Source organism: Myripristis murdjan, chromosome 1 (genome assembly GCF_902150065.1).
Source record: "Myripristis murdjan chromosome 1, fMyrMur1.1, whole genome shotgun sequence".
NCBI classification, from domain to species: Eukaryota; Metazoa; Chordata; class Actinopteri; order Holocentriformes; family Holocentridae; genus Myripristis; species Myripristis murdjan.
In genome coordinates this window covers 8,485,360-8,509,122 of record NC_043980.1, presented here as the reverse complement: position 1 = coordinate 8,509,122, position 23,763 = coordinate 8,485,360, and the positions used below count along the sequence as shown (strand labels likewise).

Sequence of the window (23,763 nt, the reverse complement as noted above, 5' to 3'; positions counted from 1 at the left end):
TTTCCCCTTGTTTTAGGAAAAGCAAAATTTTTTAACACTGAATAAAAAACTAGGATTCATTTTTTGCAGTTAAGACAAAAATACACCATAAATGCCACATCATATTGCATTGCAACAGACATGCTGCTACTTAGAAGAACCAACAGAGAAGTCTGGCTCGGGAAGACCTTACTCTTACTTTGTCAGATTTTATCTACAAAGACTTTTTTAAAATTACATTTGACTTAATGTTTTTCCTCAGCTTTCAGCAAAGAGCAAAAAGCAGCCCCGAATCAACCCAAACGATGATTTGTTGTAAAGGGTAAATTATGATGATTATCATTATGAAACAACATGAGAAACGGGGTCGTGATAACATTTTTGGCCCTCGCTGTTTTATCGTCGGAGTAGAGAGACGATGGGATCAAAGGCCTCTGCTGTGTCTTAGATGACAGATGGAGGCAAATTAAAAATCAGAGGAATAACTTCACAAAGTCAAAGACTCTCTCTCTCTCTCTCTCTCTCTCTCTCTCTCTGCCCATTAGGAGATTGTAGATTGGTTTAATTCAATTCGGGCGGTTCAGCTTCACTATCTAAAGGTGGCTTTCCCTGGGGCTACGGATGCAGAGGTGAGCGTGCCCACACACACACACACACACACACACACACACACACACATTAGATATGCACCATTTGGAATAAGATGAAATGACCGCTGAAATGAAAACAACAATGAAAAAAAACAACAAACAACAAAATGATGTATTACTTGTAACTTTTTTTTTAAAATGAACATACAGCATTTAGGAAAGAAAGCCCTCATTTGCTCATGCTATTATTTACTTACTTACTTTCTTACTTTCTTACTTACTCATTTACTTGCATACTTATTTACTTACTTACTTACTTATTTACTTGCATACTTACTAACTTACTTATTTACTTACTTACTTATTTACTTGCATACTTACTTACTTACTCACTTATCACTTATTTACTTATTTACTTACTTACTCATTTACTTACATACTTACTTATTTACTTACTTACTTGCATACTTATTTACTTACTTACTTATTTATTTACTTACTTGCTTACTTACTTACTTTCTTACTTTCTTACTTACTCATTTACTTGCATACTTATTTACTTACTTACTTACTTATTTACTTGTATACTTACTAACTTACTTATTTACTTACTTATTTACTTGCATACTTACTTACTTACTTATTTACTTACTTACTAACTTACTTATTTACTTACTTACTTATTTACTTGCATACTTACTTACTTACTTATTTACTTACATACTTACTTACTTATTTACTTACTTACTTGCATACTTATTTACTTACTTACTTACTTACTTACTTACTTACTTACTTACGTATTTGCTTGCCTGTTCGTTTCAGCTCATGCCAAAACTGACCCGGAACTTTCTGAAGGAAGGATGGATGGAAAAGACAGGGCCCAGGGCAAGTACACACACACACACACACACACACACACACACACACACACACTCTTTCTGTCTCTCTCACACACACTCCAAACAGTCAAGCTTAATTTCATCATATGTCCACTTTCCCCTCTCCCTCTCTGCCACCTTTCTTCCCCTCCATCTCCTCCTGCGCTCCTCCCAGCGCTCCACTAACCTGATTTAGTGGGTGACTTTGTCAGATTTACAGCAGGTGTTTCAGCCCTCAGTCAGTGGAGCTGCTTTGGTGGGTGGGGGTTTACTACTACAGGGCAACCGTAAGTGCCACAAAGTTCATCCGGCTGCATTAATATTTCCAGGAAAGTCGATAACCCGAGTTATTAGATGGCTCTGTCGCATGCTCAGCTCTGATTGGTCAATCATGGCAGTCTGCGGTCCGATATTTCTGAATAATGACCGTCATTATGAATAACTGACCATTGCTATGTCATTTTTTGATATGGTCATGTTTGTTTTATTACTCCAAACATTCCACTCCGCTCCATTAATCAGTCGAGCTAACAACGACACTTGCTGGGGCCAAGAATTCATTACAGCATGGATACCAATTTATCTGGGAACGTTAAATGTTTGATTCATATGCCCTGTAGGTGCAATGAGAGGAAAAATACTGTACATATATTGAGGGTATGATTGACTAATTTTGCTTTTTTCCCACATTTGTATGTACAAGATACAGCATGTTCCCTCATTTTAATTGAATTGTTTTGGTTCATTTCTGAAAAACATAGTTTGTACTCTCATTGTAATTAAATTGTTTTTGGGTAATTCATGCGCACATGATGCATTTTTTTCCCCCTCATTTTGTATCTGTACATGTTTTGTGGTCAAATGATACATTACAAGAGGAGTTTTTTTTTTTTTTTTTTTTTTTTTTTTTTTATCTAACTTATCATGATCTACCCATTACGGGAAAACTATTTACAACGTAATTACCTCCTGTTTATTATTTATTGACACAAATGAAGCCCTGAAGGGTGAAAGGACCTCTTCCAACTTGCGATAATTCAACATACTCAGTTAACACACCTCCAGGCAAGAAGAAATTAAGGCATGTGGGGTTTTCCTTCCATGTTCAGTGACAGTCATCCAGATAGACACAGACTCTTGCTACATGTTGCTCTTCCCTGTCAGTGGTTACCTGTCTCTTGTAACCCAAATATTAGGAACACAAGGTGATAATTTCATGATTTCATTTATCGTTAATCTTGGTGGAATTAAAATGTAATCCAGGACGTGAAAACTGTTTGATGCATAATGACTGGAGAAAATTACTTACCAGGGTTTACTCGCTCACAAGAAAACAGCTACACAGTTTTTTTTTTTTTGACATTTAAGCGGTACCTTATTTTCCTGAGAATGTAGGGCGGCTATGATTGTGTCCATTTGTAATTTCAGTCAGTCTTCTGGAGGGTTACAATATCGTAATCCTGAATGATGTCACTTTATGTCCCTCCCAAGTAGAGTCATCGGTGTGTGAAGTCAGTGTTGACGAGGAATTCAAGCCAGAAAATTTCTAGAGAGTTTCTTCCAGGGTGGCTTAAGAAAACATTTGTTCTGAATGGGATGAAAAAGGGTCCCGAGAAAATAGTTACCCGTCACTAGACCTCCCGTGGTAAAACTAATACCATCTGCAGAGGGCTGATTACAGCTCATTTTAATTTAATTTTTTTTTTTTTTAAATCAATTTTATCCGTATTCACATGGGATTAATAGCACCTGGGCGTGTGAAGTGATTTGTAATAATTACGAGAGCATCAGTGGTTTTAATCCCATGCATCCTATCTATAAATCTGCTTATTGTGAGTCTGACTCACTGATAAATTATGTGGTTCTTGTGCTTTTTGTCAGCTGAGTCACAATAGTCAATTAGCCCTGGGTAATTTTGCATAGTGCACCTGGAAGTAGACATATGTGGATCTCTGACAGATCCTCACGCCTCATATATCTTACAAGTGTGCCGTCACTGTTTCCACGGCTCTGCGGTTTGCTTTTCAGTTTAAAGACCGAGACTTATTTGCACACAAAACCCGATCCAGGTCTGGCGTGAATTGTGTTTTCGGAGTGAATTTCCATTTAACAAGTTGGACACCGTTCCCTCCATCAGCTCTCCCCATGTGATCCCTTCTCTCTCCCTCCTGGCTTTAATTGAATAAGAGTTGGGCTAAGAGGCTAACTAACCAAGCTGTCAGTGCAGCTGCTTTCCTCTGCTGCCTGACAGACCCGTTCAGCCGACAGGCAGCTGAGGAGGCCTGCCCGCCACCGTGAGTGTCTGTCTGTCTCTTGGAGAGGCAAGAAAAGGCTTCCAGCTGGGGATAAACTTAATCCTCAGGTGTCAAACACACACACACACACACACACACATACACACAAACTGCAGACCGTCGGTATTTAAGCACACTCACAAAGAAACATTTGTAGATGTGCATGCCGACATAAACACTCACACGTACAGTGACTTGTCAGGATGCGAACACAGACACCTTCACAAGCAACCCGATACTCGTTTAGCATTCAGACAGACAACCACATGCACAGACACACACACACACACACACACACACACACACACACATACAGACTTGTTTTAATCTCCCCATGTCAGGCTGAGAGATGAAAGGGCTCACTAACCTGCTGCGTGGGGCTGATTTGCTAAATGGATGTCATAATTCATTTCCCTCACACACATGCGAGACATATTTGCGAAAGGAGTCATACGCGAATTGAGAAGGGAGCAGTCGGTTATGCAGGCTTATGCCACAACGAGAATATCAAACACTTTTATGAGGATGATTTGGCAGCAGTCGGGGACCTGAACGTCCTCATTATTTGAAGCTCGGCTGTCTGAAAGGAGCCCGGGCTGCTTCCGCACTTCAGTAGCCTCTCCAAAGTGGCTGTGTTTCTCATTCTTCGATAGCTGGCTTTCACCGGGGATTTGAAAACGCTGCATTAATGTAAACTTTCATCCTCGACAACAAGTTTTTCCCCTCTCGTTTCATTTCGAGTGCGTTGTGCAGGTGGTGCAGTAAGCATTCAGCCGGGGCTGTCAGGTGGAAAACCAGTTGACGCCATTAAACACTCAGACAGAAAACCATATGAGTCTTTTTTGAAGTTTTCCACTTTCATATACCATATTTCACAGGCTTAGCTTCATGTGCATTCACAGTGAAATGACAACACAAGTGATGTTAAACACTTACATGCCAAGCAAACAGTCTGCTACTTTGCTGTTGCTTTAGAAATGGAACAGTATTCTTGACAAAATAGTTAAAATACAAGCAGGGAGACATGTGGTCAATCTATATGACATAATTTTAGATTTTAAGTAAAGTGAGCTTGCAATTTCTGTTTATTTTTTAGCCTGTCATGATGACTCTTACACATTATTTGGCTGTTTCTCATATAAGAAAACTATAAAAACAAATTAAGTGCAGAATCTTCCAGATCTGAAGGCTAGACAGACATCAGACTGTGGTACAATGCTGCTTTGTAATGCTATACAATGTCTCTCTCTCTTTCTTTCTCTCTCTCTCTCTCTCTCTCTCTCTCTCTCTCCTCTCTTTTCTCTCTTTTCTGTCTCTGCAGCAAACAGAAGGCTTCAAGAAGCGCTGGTTCACTCTGGACCACAGGCGGCTCATGTACTTCAAAGATCCCCTGGTACGGCATTTTTACACACACACACACACACACACACACACACACACACACACAAGCCTGCATAATGGCAAACACTCCAGCCGTGATTGTTCTTTTGTTGCATGTTTACTCTTTAGGCATTTAGCTTGTGCTCGTGCCCCGAGTGAATAAACCTTCAGTTCCTAAACCACAAACAACGTTTTTGGTTTTGTCGTCCTCAGAAGTCGCTGCGGTGGCTTCCTCCCAGATGTTGACTTAGGTTTATTTTGGTTTATATTAATCTTTTCTGCATGTAGCTGTGATGATTATTAATGAAGGAGGAGTGTCTGGATATTGATTTCTTGTTGTGTGTTTTTCTTCTTAAAAATCTACCAGCGGGATGAGATAATCCCACTTGAAGGTCAGAAATACAACTTGGGGCCAAAACTAACAGGCAGCCAGTGCAAAGATGTGAGAATAGATATAATGTGCTCTGGTTTTCCTGGCAGTTGAATTTTGGATTAATTGTAATGAGGAAAGAGACTTTTTGCTGCATACGGAGAAAAGGGAATTGCAATAATCTGGCTGCGATGATTGACTGTTTCAAGGTTTTTGATAGACAGAAATGGCTCAATTTTAGAAATTTTTCTGAGTTGAAAAAAGACTGTATGGCTTATTTGATGTGGCTGTTCAAAGTGAGGTTGCTGTTAAATAAAACACTAAGGTTTCTACACTGTGGAGTAATAAGATGCAAGTATGAACCTCCTAAGTTCATTCTCGGTGCTGGAGGAGTCGGTGCCAATTAAGAAAAGGCTATTTCAGTCTTATTTGAGTTGAGTTGAAAAGAGTTTTGAGCGATCCATTTATGAATGTCCGCAAGGCAGTTTAAGAGTGAAAAAGTTTAATTTAAGTTCCTGGGGTCTCCGGAGGTAAACCTGGGTATCATCTGCATAAAAATGGAAATGGATGCTGTGATCTAATGAAATGTCCTGTTAGCAGCATGTAAATGGTGAACTAAATCGGGCCAAGCACTGAAACCTGAGGAACCCCACAATGCAGAATAGAAGTAGAAGACCTAGACTCAGCAGTACCAAGACAGAAAGTCCTGTCTGTGAGGTTCAACTTAAACCATTCAAGGACTGTGCCACTGATGGCCACCTGCTGCTCTGAACTGAACAAGATGATGTCCTGAGATCTAAGAGCTAAAAGTCATTCATGACCGTAAGAAGGGCAGTTTCTGTGCTCCAAAACCTGATTGGAAAAATTCAAACCCTGATCATTCATAAAGGCCAAAAGTTGATTTGCCAGGACTTTGGCTAAAAAAGTTTAGAGATTGAAGTGAGTCTGGGTGTCTTTAGCAAGGGTTGCGTCAGTATAAATGGACAAATTGAGTTAAAAATTTATTTAAAAAATCAAACAGGGAGAATGTCCAGAGGACAGGGGGAGGAGTTCATTTTGTTGGGTTGTGAGACAAGGTCAAAGTGATCAAAACAAGTATTAGGCCTCGTGGGTAAACAAACTGACGGGGGAACAACGGATGAGGGAATAATCTGGGAAAAGCAGGAGCCCTGTTGAGTAAAAAAGTTTAAAAAGTCATTGCAGGCTTCAGGAAAAGTGTCCACAGAAGGCACCAGGGGAGCATCAGTGGCAGAGCTTACATTGTTAAAAAGCACTTTAGGATGAGAACTATTACATTCGATAGGATTAGAGAAATAGACATGCCTAGAGTTTTTAACCTCTTCATTGAAAAGCTTCATCAGAGCCTTAAGGTCCTCATGGTGGCCAGGGAGTTTAGAGGCCTTCCACTGACACGCTGCCTTGCAACAATTCATTTTAAAACACAGAAACTTTCCTTTAACCAGAACTGGGACATGCTTTTTGCTTTCCTGGATCTAAATGGTGTAATTTCATCAAGGATGAAACTGCAGATAATGAATTTAGTTGGATGCTCATCCATTGATAATAAAGACTCTATTTCACAAGGAATAGTATTATAAACTTTACTAAAAGCATTAGCAGAGGCAGAATTAAAAACTCTTGACCACAATGAAGCATTTAAGCAGCTAAAACAAGCAGGTAAAACCAGAAATACAAGGATCAGAGCAAAGACTGTAACATAAAGCAAGATCAGGAGTATGACCCTGACAATGAGTGGGACCTGTCGGTTAGAGAGATAAATCAAAAACAGGTTAAAAATTCAGCACTTAGACTGCTAGAGGTGCGGGAGACATGAAAGTTAAAATCGCCTTTAATTAAAATATCGTATCATGGTATGATTAAAGTAGAAGGCACAGACAGTGGGTATCCCCCTGAAGTATATATGAAAGTATTTTGACAGAGAAAAACAGTCTTAGGTCAATGCAAAGAAAGAGCAAAATTACTCCTACAGAAACCAGCTACCTTTCCCCCCTTACCCTAAAGTTTAGGTTGGGGGGAAAAAGAATAAAAGGCTTCAATTAGGGGAGTAAAATCCTCAGCACCCCAAAATTCTGTTATCATACAAAAGTCCAGATTCAGTGATAAAATGAAATCATCGCACACAAATAACTTATTTATCTTACACTGAATAGCCCTGTCTTGAATATATTTGGGGCAGTGGAAATAATATAGGCCACCAGGGAATATGAATGAGAAAAGGCCACAGAAAAGGCTAGCGGGACCCTTACTGTTGTAACATGAGCTGGGGAGAAACTAATCTGTGGAAAAGGGTCATGCTGAGGGTTGTGTAAATGAAAAACAGGATAAAAAGAATTAAAAGCTATAAAATAAATAAAGTTATCAACCCGCTGCTTGGTTCCTGTCTTGTTTGGATGGTGGCCATCCATTCTGTAGAAGCTGCTTGGTCCATAAATAATAAAATTGCTGATAAAATTGTATCCTGCTGCTGAAAAAAAAAAAAAACATTGGCAGCCAGTGGTGGAGATTTTCAACCAGAAAATGAAACTAAATGACTTCTTAAGATGGAGATTTTCATAGAGTGTGTTGTGTCCTTGACATAAACTTTTTGTCTGCGTTTGGGGTGTGTAATTGCTGTGTTGTCACTTGTATTCATGGTGTGTATTTGTGTGTGTGTGTGTATGTGTGTTTGAGTTTCTCCAAGGATGATTAATAAAGTGTACCCAATCTAATCTGAACCTAGTAAGGACTATAAGGGTCAGAGCCGCAGCAGTTTGGCAATATTTGTATGACAGAAGAGCGGGGAAAATCTAAAAAATGGGCACCATGTGGAGTTGCAGAGGGCATTTTTATTTCTTAAAGCAAATCAGAGGGAGTACAGGAAGTTTGCGAGAGGACATGATTCACTGGGGAGAGGATGGCAGGAGTGCATAGATTTTTTTGTTATGATTTACCTCAGTGTGACTTGACTGAGTGTTATGGAGCCATGTCTGACACAGGACTCCTCAGTGCACAAACCTGAGCAATCCCAGGCACCGGAAGGTGAGAGAAGTTGCTGAGGCGAGACTCGGCGGCATCGGTGTCATCGCAACAATTCGTAACAGTGAAGTTTTTTATTATTGCAGCACTTATCACACACACTTTGCACCCAGCTTTGCGAGGGGGCGGCTCGGATTGCCCAACACTTGGCTAAGTAGACGGCAGATAGCCAATGCTAAATTAGCCCTGCATTGTTGCTGATGCAATAGTTCAATAGCGAGGTGCAAGAATTATAGGTGATCCTGTAAGGGACTGAAATGTTCAACTTACCCCAAGAGTGTTAGACAAGGAAAACGGCTAGATGAAAGGAAGAGGAAGTGATGAGCGGTTGTAGACTGGGAATACGCAGTAGAAGCTCAAAGCTACTGCAATATGATCACTTGGATATTTTGTAAATTATGCATGTGAAATATTGAGTTTATGGCCATTATTAAAGACAACAACTACATTCCTACTTTTTGCTTACAACAGAGTGACATTTCGCGAGAAGGAATCACCTCTACTTATGAAACACCGATGTAAAGGACATAATTGCTTTCCAAAAATGGATATAGCTGGGCAGCAGGATGGAGTGGTGAGTAGGGAATCTGCCCTTCGACTGGAATGAGCAAATAGGAGCCACTCATCTTGACAAGCACCCATCCAGCTGAAACATGGCCATGAGCAAGACGCTGCAATGCTGATCTGGAGCTGAGCCTGACCTCGCTCTGCAGGGAGGCGGGCAAAAAGGGAATTTCCCTGCAGCGATCAATAAGCATCATCTCAAAAACTTATATTATAGAGGGCTTGACACTTTCTCTGCACTACATTTCAGAGGAAAATATTGTACTTTTTACTGTTACTGTGTATTTGCACTATAGGTTTTTACATGCAAAACCTTAAATAGAGGTAGCTTTAAATTAGAAGTGTATTTTTGTGTGTGTGTGTGTGTGTGTGTGTGTGTGTGTGTGTGTGTGTGTGTGTGTGTGTGTGAAGACAGCTCTGTGTTCCCTCAACGCAAAAGAAAAACATATTCTCCATACCTCTTATATTGAAAAAATACTTAATCAGATGTTCAATAAATAATGGTTGAAACAGTGTTGCCGTTCAAGCTGCTTCAAAGATCTTATTGCTTGTCAAACACGCTTTTTATTAACATTGCAAAACTCACAAAAGTGTAGTATTAGTGTTGGCATGAACAACATGAGACACATACATAATATTTGCAGCATACAACAATCCTGTGTTATCACGTTCAACATAAAAAGAAGAATAATGTCCATAATGTCCATGTCCTCTGGTGTACCATGAAAAATGCATAATCTGATTGTACATGATCAGCAAATAATATCTGAAATGCTGTTTGAAAAAATGAAAATAAATTACACCGGGGAATTACAAGGCCTGGGCACATAAGACCTTAGGAACACATATACTGTCCCCTCAATAGTTTAACACTTTGAAATTAACCATTCTTCACAATGACTGCCTATATGTTTCACAATTAAATACATTTTACTGCTAATGCTTCTATACTGCCTAAGTGTAATTTCAAAAGTAGGACTTTAACTTTCAATGGAGTAAAAGTTTGAAGAACTTTTTCCACCAATGTCCAGCTTATATTTTGATAATGTCAGTTTGTAGGCCAGCTAGCTATGGCATATGGTCAACTAATATCAGTGTCTTGATTTTGGCACATTGGATTTGGGCACAAGCTAAAATATATAATGCAAGTGAACTTTAGCATTAATCGTGGCCGGATTGTCGCATTGTGAAATTAGTCTGTCGGCTACCTGTCAGCTGTTTGTTTGGGTAAACTGACTCTTCTGAAGCTGCAGGAAGTGTTTGGAAATAGAGTGTAAGACTAAACTAAAGAAAGACAAGACGTTTGAATAGCTCCTTTGTCCATCCATTCATGTTTTTCCTGACCTTCCTGAACTGAACTTCACTTACAGTCTGTTTTTCAAGTGGGCCCACATCTCTTGGCCAGCTGCCATTCAACCATTAATTCTCCAACTGCACAGCCTCCATTATTAGCAGCTGGAATAATAATTCAGAACCAATATCCTCAGTTGTATTCATTAAATAATGAATTTATTGTGGGTAACACATCATCTAGCATTGGATGAGGTTGTTCTGTATACTGTATATTTTACTCCTCTTCCCCTCCCTGTGTCTTCAGGATGCCTTTGCTAAGGGCGAGGTGTTCCTGGGGAGCAACGACCATGGCTACAGCGCCGCCCCCGGTTTGCCCGCCGGAACCCACTGCAATGGCGCCTGGCAACACGGCATCACCATAGAAACACCCGAGCGCTCCTTCCTGTTTACCTGCGAGACAGAGAGTGAGCAGCAGGATTGGGTGAAACACTTCAACGATGTCATAAGTAAACCGATGTCCCCTCAGGAGTACACCAGTAAGAATTTGAAAGTTTTAATGGTTATCATTAATTTATTAGTTGTCAGCTCTTTATATGGGTGTTTACAACGGGCTGCTACTTTTTGTGAAGCTGTTTTTTTTAAATATATTTTTTATGGCACTTATGCTTTATTGGATAGTTACAGTACATGGAGACTGGAAAGATAGGGCAGATATTCAGTAAAGGGCCCCGGTCCATCAAATAGTTTTACTCTCCTATAAGCCAAGGTGGAATAATAGATGTACAACAATGTGTTAATACTTTATGTTTACATTTTTTTCAATGAAATAAGAGGCTTTATACCTAATTGTTTATCACAAGTCACTATTTAATAGTCAAAGCACAACTGTCACTCTCATAAGTGAAAAATTAACACCATAAACTGAACACTTGTGGGTGAAGGTCTGCTGCACCTGATGACATGTGTTGTGGACAAATTTGAAATTTGAATTTCAAAGGGCCAAAGTTGGCAGAAAACAGAGCCATACCCTCTGACCTGAACGCTCATTGCAGGCAAGAAAAAAAAAATAGTAATACCCAAATGGAGGAAGGGATAAAATGGAAGAAATCTTGGGATGGGTTACAGGGAGAGGGAAGCCCCCTCCAGACCAGACCCTCACATAATATGCTCAAGGATAAGTCATCATGGCCCTGTGTTGCTGAATCGACAGAGCATGACCTTAATAATACCACCAGGGTGAGATGCTCCCACTTGGCCACCCATGTTAAAATATATGCATTCATATTAGTGTTAGAAGATCTGGTTCTTACTGGTATGGGTTGTTTTCATGGTGTTTTTATGATCCTTTGGCCCTTTTTCTTTTCCTACACTTGTTTTTTTTTCCTCACACATTTTCATACCCAAAGCGCTCAAGTTTTTTGTCTGTTTCTTCACTCGCAGTATTACTGCACTTTTAGCCAACCGATAACACACTGTGTTTTATGTGAATCTTCTAACTTTGGGCTTTTTATGTATTTTCCAGTGGAAGCCCTGTTCAAGCACAGGCATTGATGGACCAGAGGCCCGTGGGACTGTCTCCTCCCTCCGCTCAATTCACCTCCAGTCTGACACAGCCCTTGTACCAATTCTATCAGAGGCTCCTCTCCTCAGTACCTTGGGGAAGATGTAGTAAAGTGATGCAATCTGGCCTTCTTCACTGGTGTGCTCAGGTTAGAGTCTGTAGCTGAGTCCCAGAGTAGTGACTGCAAGGTGTTCTCTCTTGTTGTGCTGTTAAAAATCTAAACAAGAGGACCAAGGCACCACTCACTTAAAAAAAAAAAAAAAAAATGCATGTGGCCAAAATAAATGTGTAAGTGTCTTTATTGGCAATTTTTACCAATAGCTGACAAGCATTTCTCAATACAGAAAGCATATTTTCAAAACTCCTTCACTCAGTTGGCATAGCAGCAGTTTAAACTATGGATAACTTTTCATTGCTCTGACACAAAATGCATTCAGTGACTACATGTTCATTAGCATCATCATCATCATGCATCATCAGAAACATATGGTGTATGATATAGCCTATCCTGTAATGCCACTGGTTGGTAGCATTGCTAGAGAGAGAACTATGTTCACAATTTTGAAAATATGACTTCTGTGTTGAGAAATGCTTGTTAGCCATCAGTAAAAACTGTGATGGTAACATAGTAATCAGCAAAGATTTTTTGATATGTGACGTCTTTATATGCTCAGCAGTTGTGCACTCCCTCCCTGGTGATCACCTGTCAATCAAACAGTGTGGCCGGGACTTTGATATCTTTTTTCCTTGGATTTGCCGTTGATGAAGATTGAGTTTATTTAGGTACTGGCCTCTTCATGTCTGTAATCACCTAGTTTTTGTTTGTTTGTTTGTTTGTTTGTTTGTTTTTTTTAAGGATTTTTTCCCAGGAAGAAAACCCTACTTTGGGAGACACTGGGTATTTAAAAGAGCAAATGTAAATGCTTGCAAACTCTGATGTTGCACCTGAGCTGTCGGTACTGATGATATGTGAGGAAATGATGGTCAGATGGGTGAGAAAAGGACTATCATCCAGGCAGGAAACAAACTTCTCACGCTTGTTGCTGTGATGATGGGAGGATTCAGAATTCCACTTGGGAAAAAAAATGGCTTTCACTGTGATATACTCTTCACTGTGCTGTTGCAATCCAAATGGTCACCAAAGATTTTGGTTTTAGCCAATTATCTAGGCAATAGTCTCAGAAACACTATCAAAAGCAGTTTGTATCATTCAGCATGGGCTTTAGTATTTTTTATGGTTTCTCTTGAAAAATGAGCAGATTTCAAGTTTATATGTTAGTTTCTGAGATATCGGTACTTATGAAAAATGTGTACTGGAAGGTCTATTACTGTAAGGAGAATTGTCAGTGCATTTGGATGCAAAGTTGAAAACACTGAAGGTAATAGATGGTCCAACAGCGCCTCTGTGTGGCACTTGCCCAGTAAACATAATAAGTATGTTTGTTTAAAAATCAAACTATTTTTTTCTGTTTGTTTCATAGACATTACACCAACCATTTGATAAACTATAGAGCAAGGAATATTTTTAGCATTTTTTTTTTATTATGACAGAGAGAAAGAGATATTCACATTTTTTGTACATGTGATGTCACACTTTTCTAATGTCACACATTTCTCTAATGAGGCATTTTTATGTTAGACTATAGATAACTGACATTGCATGCTTTGTCATTCATGATCACTAATAAAACTACCTGTGGCATTTGTGGTGTTTCCCATTGTTTTGAAAGTCAAGGGATATTCTATGTACAAATGGTGTTGTATGCAGCAATCATTATAGTAATTCAGAAATATATTGAAGCTATCCATCAAGAAGAGTTGCTTTTGTTTTCACACTCTCGAAATATCAGGCTGAAAGTGAGCTATCCAAAAACCTTATGCCATTCCAATCTCCAATATATGATCTAACCTAAATGACAAAGTTTGATTTTATCCAAGAAAAAGATGTATGCTGGTAAAAGATGAAAATAATGCAACACAACACTAAAGCTGTGGAAAAATAACCCTAAATTGGAATTAAAGGGCAATCAGAGAGCAGGCAAAAGTTTTCATGAATTTTGAAGGTAAAAGTGGATGGCTGATGTGAACCTAAAGCTAGGTGTACATCTGTATGGTGTGTTGTATGGTGCATTTTATTGTTGTACATGTGTATGGTGAAGCGCCTGTACACAGTTGCCCCTGCCAGCAATTGCTGGGTGTCTAAAACTACACCCTGGTGCTCAGAGACAGTAGGTTGGGGGCCGAGACAAATACCTCATAAATCTATAGGCCCATGCTAGCTTTTCACCTAGGTGAGAAAGAGGGAAAGAGAGGAGTGGAGAGGAAGAGAGCAAGAAAGGACAGTGATCAGGAAAGTCCAAAGACCATAGACACAACAGTCTTCTATCAAAACTGAGACACATGAGTGCTGACCCAAGTAGATCCACTCAGTGAGGGTCCATTTGCCATCAACATGGTTGCATGCATATGGATAAGGGAACAGCGAGGAAGCGCAGAACGGGGATGAACTTGGATAAAACAAAGGATTTGATCTTACTGTACCTTGCGCTGATTGAGTGGGTGTCTACTTGTAAGAAAAAAAAACCTGGCTTGGACATCAGAGGACAGAAGATGAGATGAATTTTGACTATTGAGCCAGGATAAAAAATACATTAAAGGAAAAAAAAAATGGACATCTCTTCGGGACATCACAGAGGACTTTGATGGAAAGAGAGAGCTGATTTCACCTTGCATTTAAAGTCATGCATTACTGATCACTGTAGGGAAGGTCTCTCTGGAGTCGGTGTCTTGCTCAGGAACACTTCCTGACTCACTGCACCACCCCGCTGCCCCCAGATGACTTCATGAAGTTCAGAGTCCTAACCCCAGCAGGCAATTTCTGTATTCTCTATGGCTGAGGACATTTCACCTCTGAGGTTTCTTGATAACTTAAATCCTCACTAGATTGTGGGTCTTTTCCGCTGTGTGGATTCTGAGGAAGTGTGGAATCATGGCTTTGTGGAAGACCTCAAGTTTGGAAATAAGCACTGAAAGCCATAGGAGCCTCCCCAGCCACTGGAGTTGTCGGCCATGTCAGTGATCTCCTTAAAAGCTTCTCTGTGGATTAATGCAGTCGATATGGGCCAGCGCCTTGCTGAGTTCAGTTGTCCCTAAACTCTCTTGCTTTTTTCACATTCTGTTTTATTTTTTCTTGAGCGTTTTAATCATTCAGCACAAATCCATAAGGAGCTGTGACAAACAATGTTTTGACTGTAACATGCAGGACACGCTTGCTAAAATAAGACTTTCTTTTTTCTACATCAGTCATTTCAGGAGCTGACTAATGTGGAATTGAGAACAACATAAAAGATTTGTTTAATTGTTTTTTTCCCATTTGATTATGCCGCTGAATCATCTGCCAGAGCTTTCATCTTCTATCCGTGCTTTACATTAAAATATGGAATTCATACAGACTCAAAAATCCTGTCCGATTTTGCACAGGAGTCAACCCTCATAGAACCTGGAGGATCATTCATAAAACAAGACTGTCTGTCACTTGTTGGAGCTTGACCTCTGACCTTTAACCGGACTCTAACCTGCAATGAACTGCACTCCCAATGCCACCATCAATCCACAGCTGGGACTTGTCCTGAGCCCAGAGGCTGGAGGTCGGGGTAGTGGCGGAGGAACTGGGCTTGGAGAGAGTGGTGGTGGAGCGGGTGGGGGCGTTTGGGTGATGTCCCTTCTTGGTGCTACACTATTGATCATGTGTGCCATGGGTGTGGCAGGCAATATGTACACGCTTGTCATCACACGCTCGGCAGCACTGCGCCGTACAGGCTCCATGTATGTGTACATCGTCAACCTGGCCCTGGCTGACCTGCTCTACCTTTCCACCATTCCATTTGTGGTCTGCACCTACTTTGCTCACGACTGGCTGTTTGGTGAAGCAGGCTGCCGCATCCTTCTAAGTCTCGACCTGCTCACCATGCATGCCAGTGTCTTCGTTTTGGTTGCTATGAGCCTTGAACGTTACCGTGCTGTGGCCAGGCCCTTCATTGCCCGTAGGTCCTCGTCCCGCAAACGCAGGCTGGCGGCGGGGATTATCTGGGGGGCTGCATTTGTGCTGACACTGCCCATGATGGTGATGATCCGACTAAGGGAGGGTAAACCTAATGCAGCAGGCATGGTTAAGAGGATCTGCTTCCCTACCTGGACACCCGAGGCCTTCAAAGTTTATATCTCTGTCCTGTTTCTCACCAGCGTTTTGGTGCCTGGATTGGTAATTGTTGGGTTGTATGTGGGGTTAGCAAGGCGTTACTGGGCAGCACAGACCAGTTTGGGAGGTCGCAGCCGCTCTGCTCAGAGGAGAGGGCTCAAACAGAAAGTGGTGTCAATGATTTTTAGTATTGTTGTGGCTTACTGGGCCTGTTTCTTACCTTTCTGGGGATGGCAGCTGGCAAAACTGTTCTCTCCGGAGTCCCTCAAGGCTCTGTCTCAGGCCACTCACAATTATGTAAATTTCTTTGTCACGTGTCTGACTTACGGGAATAGCTGTGTTAATCCTTTACTGTACACTCTTCTGACCCGGAACTACAAAGACTACTTGGCCCAGAAAGGTCAGTCCACAGGGTCAAGCAGGGTTGACCCGGGGTCAGCTTCAAGCATACCCCTACAGGACCTTTAAAGGATGGATAGTTCTGATTCAACAGTGACAGCATATACTCAGCAGATTAAATACTGTTGACCCTTGAGTGATTTTTAAAAGCTACATTCTGTTTAACTAAAATATGTTACCTTATTGATTGCAGTAGGGAAATTTTCTTTTTGCCGGCAACTATCACATGAGCGACTATAGAGTTTCCAGAGATAACCTTTCGCTAAAGTAAGGGAGGGCATACAACACAAATGACATTACTGTGCCATATGCTATGTTCAAATCCACCTGTGGTATTCCATCATTTCCTGCCGAACAGGCTAGACTCCATTTCTTCCTTTATGACAGTGTTCATAAAATATCATTGTGATGAATATGCATTTTTTCCTCTGAATTATACACATTTAATAGGATGTTTTGCATTGGCCTGTCTGTCCAGACTCTGATATCAATTATTGTTTAAGCACAGTTTGAAGTACAACAAAAATAGGCTGCAAAGGGAAACAAAGCAAATCAGAAGAAAAAGCTGCACAAATCCAAACTTCATAAAAAGACACATTTGTTGTCTCAGCAACCACTGAATTTTGTTTTTAGCCTGTGTAACACACCCAAGTTAAGCATTAGTATACTTTGAGCAGGAAGTGATGTTATTCACCCCTGAAAATGACAGTCCTTCATACCAGTATATGAACAATGGAATGAAATGTAAAAAACAACTTCCCTTTTCCCTCATCTATCCTTCTTGCCTGCACTTAGCACACACACACACACACACACACACACACACACACACACACACACACACACACACACACATTTCTTTCTCTTACACACACACACATAGGGGTTAATTCATCTCGTTCAATGGAATGTGGTTTCATCGTGCTAGATTCCTCAACCTTAAGCCAGAGCTCTCTTTGAGTGCTCCTGCAAATTGTCTGTGTAGGAATGTGCCTCATCTTGCCTTTCTCATATGTCATTCCCTCTGCCAAGATACAGATTGCATTGCACTCATTCTATTCTATTCTATTCTATTCTACTATGGCCTACTACCTACTTAATCCTGATTTAATAACAGGATTTATCATGTTGTACCACGCTATATCTGATATTGTGCAAGGAACCTTTTAAGAATATATGATTTATTTTTGTGTCATTTTTAGTGAAAATGTATGACTTTTTTTTACTGAATGAGAATCTCTTATAGAAACTATTCAGATGCTTCCCTCCCATACTGAGAAGGTGAAACCAGTTCTAGGTTTCCACTTGCTCACTGACAGATACAGCGCGAGCCGGTGTGTGAAAAGGAGACTGTCACAGTAGCAGGAGGGCAGTTAACACTTGCAAGTTAATAATAAACATTTGTATGTAATGTCTGGATACTGGGAAGGATGGCACGAGGTGTAGCACCCATGGCAGATCATGTAAGTTTGCATGTTTGTATATAATTGTCTCTCTCCAGTCTTGACAAAAATTTTGTATGTGGATATGTGTAACTAAATCTTATCTTATCTGGGCCATCATAGAAACATATTCTGCCTAGCAGCATCTCTTTAAACCATTCACAAGGTGGTGTCCTCAAAAGGGGTGGCGGGGTTGAGAAATGCAACCCTAAAAATGATGTGTGTGTGTGTGTGTGTGTGTGTGTGTGTCTGTGTGTGTGTGTGTGTGTGTGTGTGTGTGTGAGTGAGTGAGAGAGAGAGAGAGAGGAGGAAGAGGAGAGAATTGTCACTATAATAATGGTACAATAATAAAAAAGAACATGAGACTCTCTTTCTTGTTCCACAGTGTTTTTATGAGCAAACTCAGTGGCCTTCACAGTCGAGATGTCAAGCATACACTCAAGCATACAGTCAGGTCAGATTTGGCATGGCGCCCTCTGGAGGCCATTTCCTCTCACTACAAAACACAGGCTCAGCATGGTGCACATTTCCTGGTGTCCAGGCCTGGACACTTCTGGATCAAAAGTCAACGGTCAGGTGGAGGTCAACCTCTACTTGATCTTGAAGCCAATAACCTTTGCGTCGCCGGTGACCTCAATGTGTTGGTACTTGACGTCTCCCAGTCGGTTGGGGAAGTTCATCATGCAGCCATCAGGAAGTTTGATGTAAAACTCTGAATCGTTGAAGTTAATGTAGAACTGCGGGAGAAACAGAGGAGACAAGGGGGAAAGAAAGTTCTTAATCATGAAATCCAAAATGCGGACACATCTTGAAAATGACTGTGGATAGAGAATCATTGCAGGAGCACTTTGACTTTGACACTGAGTCTAACTCCAGTAGAATGACATCTAGGAGAGATTGTCTATTTACCCAAAGCTGCTATTATATTTTATGAGCTCATAAACCCAGTCATCATAGTAGAGCTCAGCATTTGTTGACCTAACAGGGTTGCAGCACAGATACGAGCCACTAATATTCTCTTCACTACTGCAGAGATTATGAAATTTGTTCTCAAGCAAAGTCTTTCTCATATTAGGAAACCAAGGACACCAGTTCGCCTCCAATGGCTGTGTTTTAACTCCCAGTGGCTTTCAAAAAGCGGTTTAAATAAAATAAATACCCTAGAGCGACTCTTTTCTAAACAAAGACAGAACCATGACAATGCACTAAGGTCACTAAAAGAATGAAAACTAAAACACTAAATGAAGTTCTAAAATAAAGGCCAAAGTTGCAGAATTGATGTGGATGAAAATCGCCCTAGCAGAGAAATTAGGGGACTCAATATTAAGGGTTGCTGATTAAATTTAATCTTTTTTTTACTGTAACACACTTACATACATCTCAGCAACCAAACGGTTTCACTGGATTATACCCAATTATGTCTTAACAAACCAAACCGTTCCACTGTGTTACCAAATGAAAGAAGAGCTTGTTAGATCGCCGGTAACTTACACAAACCCACTTTGTCACTCACCTTGCATTCCTCCCCCTGTGAGAAAGGGAAGTTGAACTCACGGTGTTCGTCTTGCCAGGACCCACCAGACATGGAGTTGCAGACGATGGTGTTGGTGTCGCCGCAGCTGTCGAAACGTGGGTTGAAGTGCAGTGCGATGTTGTCAGAATCATGACCGATATTGACGGCAAAGCTACAGTGGAGGAAGGGTGGCAGAAATGAAAAGAGTGAGATGGTTTAACTATTAACCTATGTCACAGTGGTCAATGCTTGGTCATATTATTAATGATTAAAACCAAAATTGACACCATGTGTGAGATTTTTAAAAATGAGTACAGACGATCTATAAGAGACAATGGCCAGATCTCAGATCAAACATGTTCCACAAACCACTTCACCATTTGATATGTGCTCCCATGATGAGGAACTAACATCCCCATTTTACTCTGACTATAAAATTGCATCATGTTTGATGAAACTGCGTTTGGATGGTGCAAAAAACACAAAATCATCCCGAGACAAATGCAGCTAGGGTTAGGGTTAGGGTAAGATCCGTTCACTCAAATCACCTCTGCAGGTAGTCAGAGACAACAAAGGCAAGCATGTAAATGGAAGTATACTTTTGTGTACGGATCCAACTAGGAAGTAAACACCCAAATTAAATAGAGAGGAGGTCAGGATACACATTTAAAGGTCAGTTTTAAAGAACAGGGATATTATGAGTTGATGTGACATACATGGTTGCCTGCTCTTTGGTCTTAACCAAACCCCAAACCCATTTCTCAGTAAAGCCTGACATCCAGCTGTGTCAAGTAGGGCAATGAATTGGCCATGTGCTATTGGTTGACCTTTGGCAACAGATTTCTAATGCCATGTGTGAACTGGGCCTAACATTTGCCTCAAAATGCTCTGCAGCTCTCCTTCTATTGGCTGCTGAATGGTTCTTTAGCCAATTAGTGAGCAAACTTTTGTACGACAGACTCAAAACACCATTCAAACAAATGACCAACAGCTCCGTCACTGAAGTCAAGTTGCCAAATGGAAATAGGAAACCTGAATGCCCAATGTCTCAAATATCAGTTTCACTAATCAGTGAAACTGACTGGTGAAACTGATACTAGTTTACCAGTGAAACTAAGTGTCACCGTTCAAAATGTTCCTTCACAATGTTTTCTTGGCACTCATTTTCTATACAAATCACTGTTGTTAACCCCTATAAGGAACTATTGGTTTTCACAATATTTAACCACTTCAGCTATTGATTTTGTGGATTTATGCTAGACAACTAAAACCAAAGCAGCGAGTAACAACTTTGGAACAATGCAGCAAAATGGACACTCCGAGTTCTGGTTTGGTTTGAGGTTGGACTGTTGTTTTATGAACCTTCAGCTGATCCACAGAAGAAATTCAGACACCAGTTCCAGCAAAACAGATTTCATTAAATACCATCCAGGAAACTTACGTAGCGCAGTCGTCTTTGGGCTTGATACGGATCTTAAACTCATGCCCCATCTTGAACGACATGTCCTTGACCTTCTGTAATAGGAAATGATAAAGGATACTCTGTGAGAGCTGTGACAAAAAGATGGATGGATGGATGGATGGTGACGTATTTCAAACAGATGACCTTTTCATAAAATGAAAGCGACACCGGCAGTGCTACAATAATACCTTAATTTCACAGAGAATTCAACTGATGTGATGGTGTTGATGAGATAACAGATTTTTTGGAACGCTTGCACTTTTTATTGAGGCACTATTAAAGGCAGGAGCAGGTCAACGGTCTAATTATGTTTCCCATTTCCATAGATAGAGGGATGTGCAGGATGAAGGGGGGAAATCCGTAATGTGCTGAGCTTCTCACAGATAACAAGTATGATCAAGAATGTCCTCAGAGTAGCTGAGAGGAAAGGTAAGTGTTTTTGCAGTGGGTGGGCCAATCTCAGCGGATGAGCATACAAGTTAAAATGATGGTTAAGATGTCTTGCTTTGATTATAGATTTTTTTTTGCAGAGTGTTTTTGAGGTTTAAGTTGGGGGAAAAAAATACATACATTAACACATAAATCTGGAAATTCTGGAGAGTTCTGGCTTTATTTTCAGAAGGGCAGGGCTGCAGGCCAAGTGGTGGGTATTACATTCTGGGATCAAATTATTCATTTTCATGTTGCACAGGACTTTTTGCATATCATTGGAAGAGATAGATGAGGAAATGAGGAGGGGAATTTAAATGTCCTTCAGCAACACTGCCAACAGTGCATGAAACTATTATCAAGTGAAGTGTATCCTTTTCAATCTGTGGCTATTTCCTTATTGGACACGAGTCATCATTTATGTGCTGCCACGAGGCTTGGGTATACAGTATCATATGAAGGAAATGACTCGGTGCAGTAAAAGTCTGTGGTGATTAAAAAGTGCTCATCAGAACAGATACCGGAGCTGTGCTGATGATTAACCAGGGTGGAACAGTGTACCTGGCTGTAAAAGTGCTGAAACAGGAAGGAGCTGTGTTTGACCATTGAAATGTGGTCGTCATGAATACAGTAAAGCCATAAAAAACGCCCACACAGACCTCAGGGGTCTTATCATAAACCCTGAGAAACTAGATGAGTAGCACTATCACACCTGTTGGATTTCAAAAGTTATCGCTCCAGAATTACTCATCACTGCATGAGGGCTTCCCCAAGAATATTCCCCCAAACAATAAATTAATAAATTCAATTCCCTGCCGTCCTCCCATCAATAATCCCGGCATCACATGATAGCAATGGCACCAATCATGTAGAAGATGTCAACATCCTGGACTCTTCAGTGTATTCCTGCACCACACCCATAGATAAAAAAAAAAAAAAAAAACCCATATGACTAGTAATGTATTGTGTGGAGCCACATCTTTTCGCCTATCTATAATCAATACTGGTTTATCATTAACCAGACAGAGCTTATGTTGGAGAACAGTGCTCCATTCATTCGTTTAGGTTTTCTCTCCATAGAGACCCGAAGACATTTCCTGGCGTTAGATCCATGAAAATTTTAGATTTATTGCTCAGTTGTGGTTGTGGACTGCCTTCATCAAATTATGGTTTATGTCTATATGTGCATTTTAAGTGATTTAGCTTTTATTTAGTGTGACCTAAAAAGAGTGCAAGGGTAGAACAGGTTTAAATCAGCGTCATCACAATCTGTGGCAAGGAGAGGAAAGGTCGAACCCGTTGGCACCCACTCATAAAATATAATGATTATTCATGTATTATTAAAAAAAAAAGTACTCACTAAAAAGCTATAAAATGGGATGAAAAATTGTCAAAAAGGTTTTAATGGTGTCAAGGTTTAAGGTGTAGCAATAAATACAAAAAACTAAATAGATCTAAGAATGTTTTCACATGTCTGTGATTTGAATGTATGGCCTCAGCACCTTTGCAAAGTTTAGTCACATATAATCTCTCCACAAAAATGATATAGAGAAATATTTCTAAAAAGTGCCACTTCCACCTCATTAGTAATATCAATAAAATGTAGAAATGTGCTCTTTTGAAGCAGAAGTGGAAGACGAAAGCAATCAGAAAGCCAAATGTCTATCATAGAGGAATAAATCTGATGGTAAATCATAAATCATACGTGTTAATGAACATGATGTCATAGAGTAGAAATATAATAATTAGATATGTAGGGGAAGATTAGCCTCACTTTGAGCTTGGTGCAGTGCCATAATAAAGATAATATTCAAAGGGATGTTGAGGAAACATTGCCAGTCCTACAGTCTGTTCCTGCAGTTTAGCATCACCACTGTTATTACTGAAAAACGGTGATCGACCACTCTTCAATAAAAAAAATGTAAGACATGCGTTACAAGCTTTTTGAGCATGCGGAGAACACAGAAGTGTGTAATGTGAATGAAGGTTACACCACTCACCATGTTGGCTGTCTGCAGTGGGCTGAACCTCCAGTGACAAAGGTCTGCAGCCAGGTGAGCAGTTTATATCATGTCAGCTGACGCTCTGAAGAGGAAGCAGCCAATCAGGAAAAGGGTTGTAAAACCAATCAGGGTCAAGAATGTGACTGCATTTCCCAGCGTGCTGCCGCAAACATTACACCTGCAAACCTTGTGCACACATTTGAGAAGGTGTGATGGAGCTTTGTGTCATCCAGAGAGGGTTTGGTCAACATGAATTCTCCAGGTCCAGTATAACCACAGTCTTGTACTGGTGGCCACAAATTAGCTACACTGCAGGGTTAACGGATTTAAAGTGACTTCCTCAAGGGCAGCAAATCAGTCATTTTTTGA

At 40.5% G+C, this 23,763-nt stretch overlaps 3 protein-coding genes across 3 annotated transcripts in view; 2 read left to right on the top strand and 1 right to left on the bottom strand.

Moving 5' to 3' along the window:
- Positions 1-12,214, top strand: part of LOC115368139 (arf-GAP with dual PH domain-containing protein 1) — a 30,954-nt gene extending 18,740 nt beyond the window's left edge. The window contains exons 7-11 of the mRNA XM_030064142.1: positions 525-608; positions 1,395-1,457; positions 5,066-5,137; positions 10,692-10,923; positions 11,910-12,214. Of these exons, the coding sequence (XP_029920002.1) occupies positions 525-608; positions 1,395-1,457; positions 5,066-5,137; positions 10,692-10,923; positions 11,910-11,938 (480 nt within the window). The 3' untranslated portion in view covers positions 11,939-12,214. The remainder of the gene's footprint in view (positions 1-524; positions 609-1,394; positions 1,458-5,065; positions 5,138-10,691; positions 10,924-11,909) is intronic.
- A 3,314-nt stretch (positions 12,215-15,528) lies between these two features.
- uts2r4 (urotensin-2 receptor 4) lies at positions 15,529-16,614 on the top strand. The gene has a single exon (XM_030053399.1). The coding sequence runs from the start codon at positions 15,529-15,531 to the stop codon at positions 16,612-16,614; it is 1,086 nt and encodes a 361-aa protein (XP_029909259.1).
- A 1,739-nt stretch (positions 16,615-18,353) lies between these two features.
- Positions 18,354-23,427, bottom strand: lgals2b (lectin, galactoside-binding, soluble, 2b). The gene is made up of 4 exons (XM_030053409.1): positions 23,392-23,427; positions 20,942-21,015; positions 19,501-19,672; positions 18,354-18,724 (listed from the first exon to the last, which is right to left on the bottom strand). Exons 1-4 carry the CDS (start codon positions 23,392-23,394, stop codon positions 18,578-18,580), a joined length of 396 nt encoding a protein of 131 aa, XP_029909269.1. The 5' UTR covers positions 23,395-23,427; the 3' UTR covers positions 18,354-18,577.
- Between the last annotated feature and the right edge of the window lie 336 nt (positions 23,428-23,763).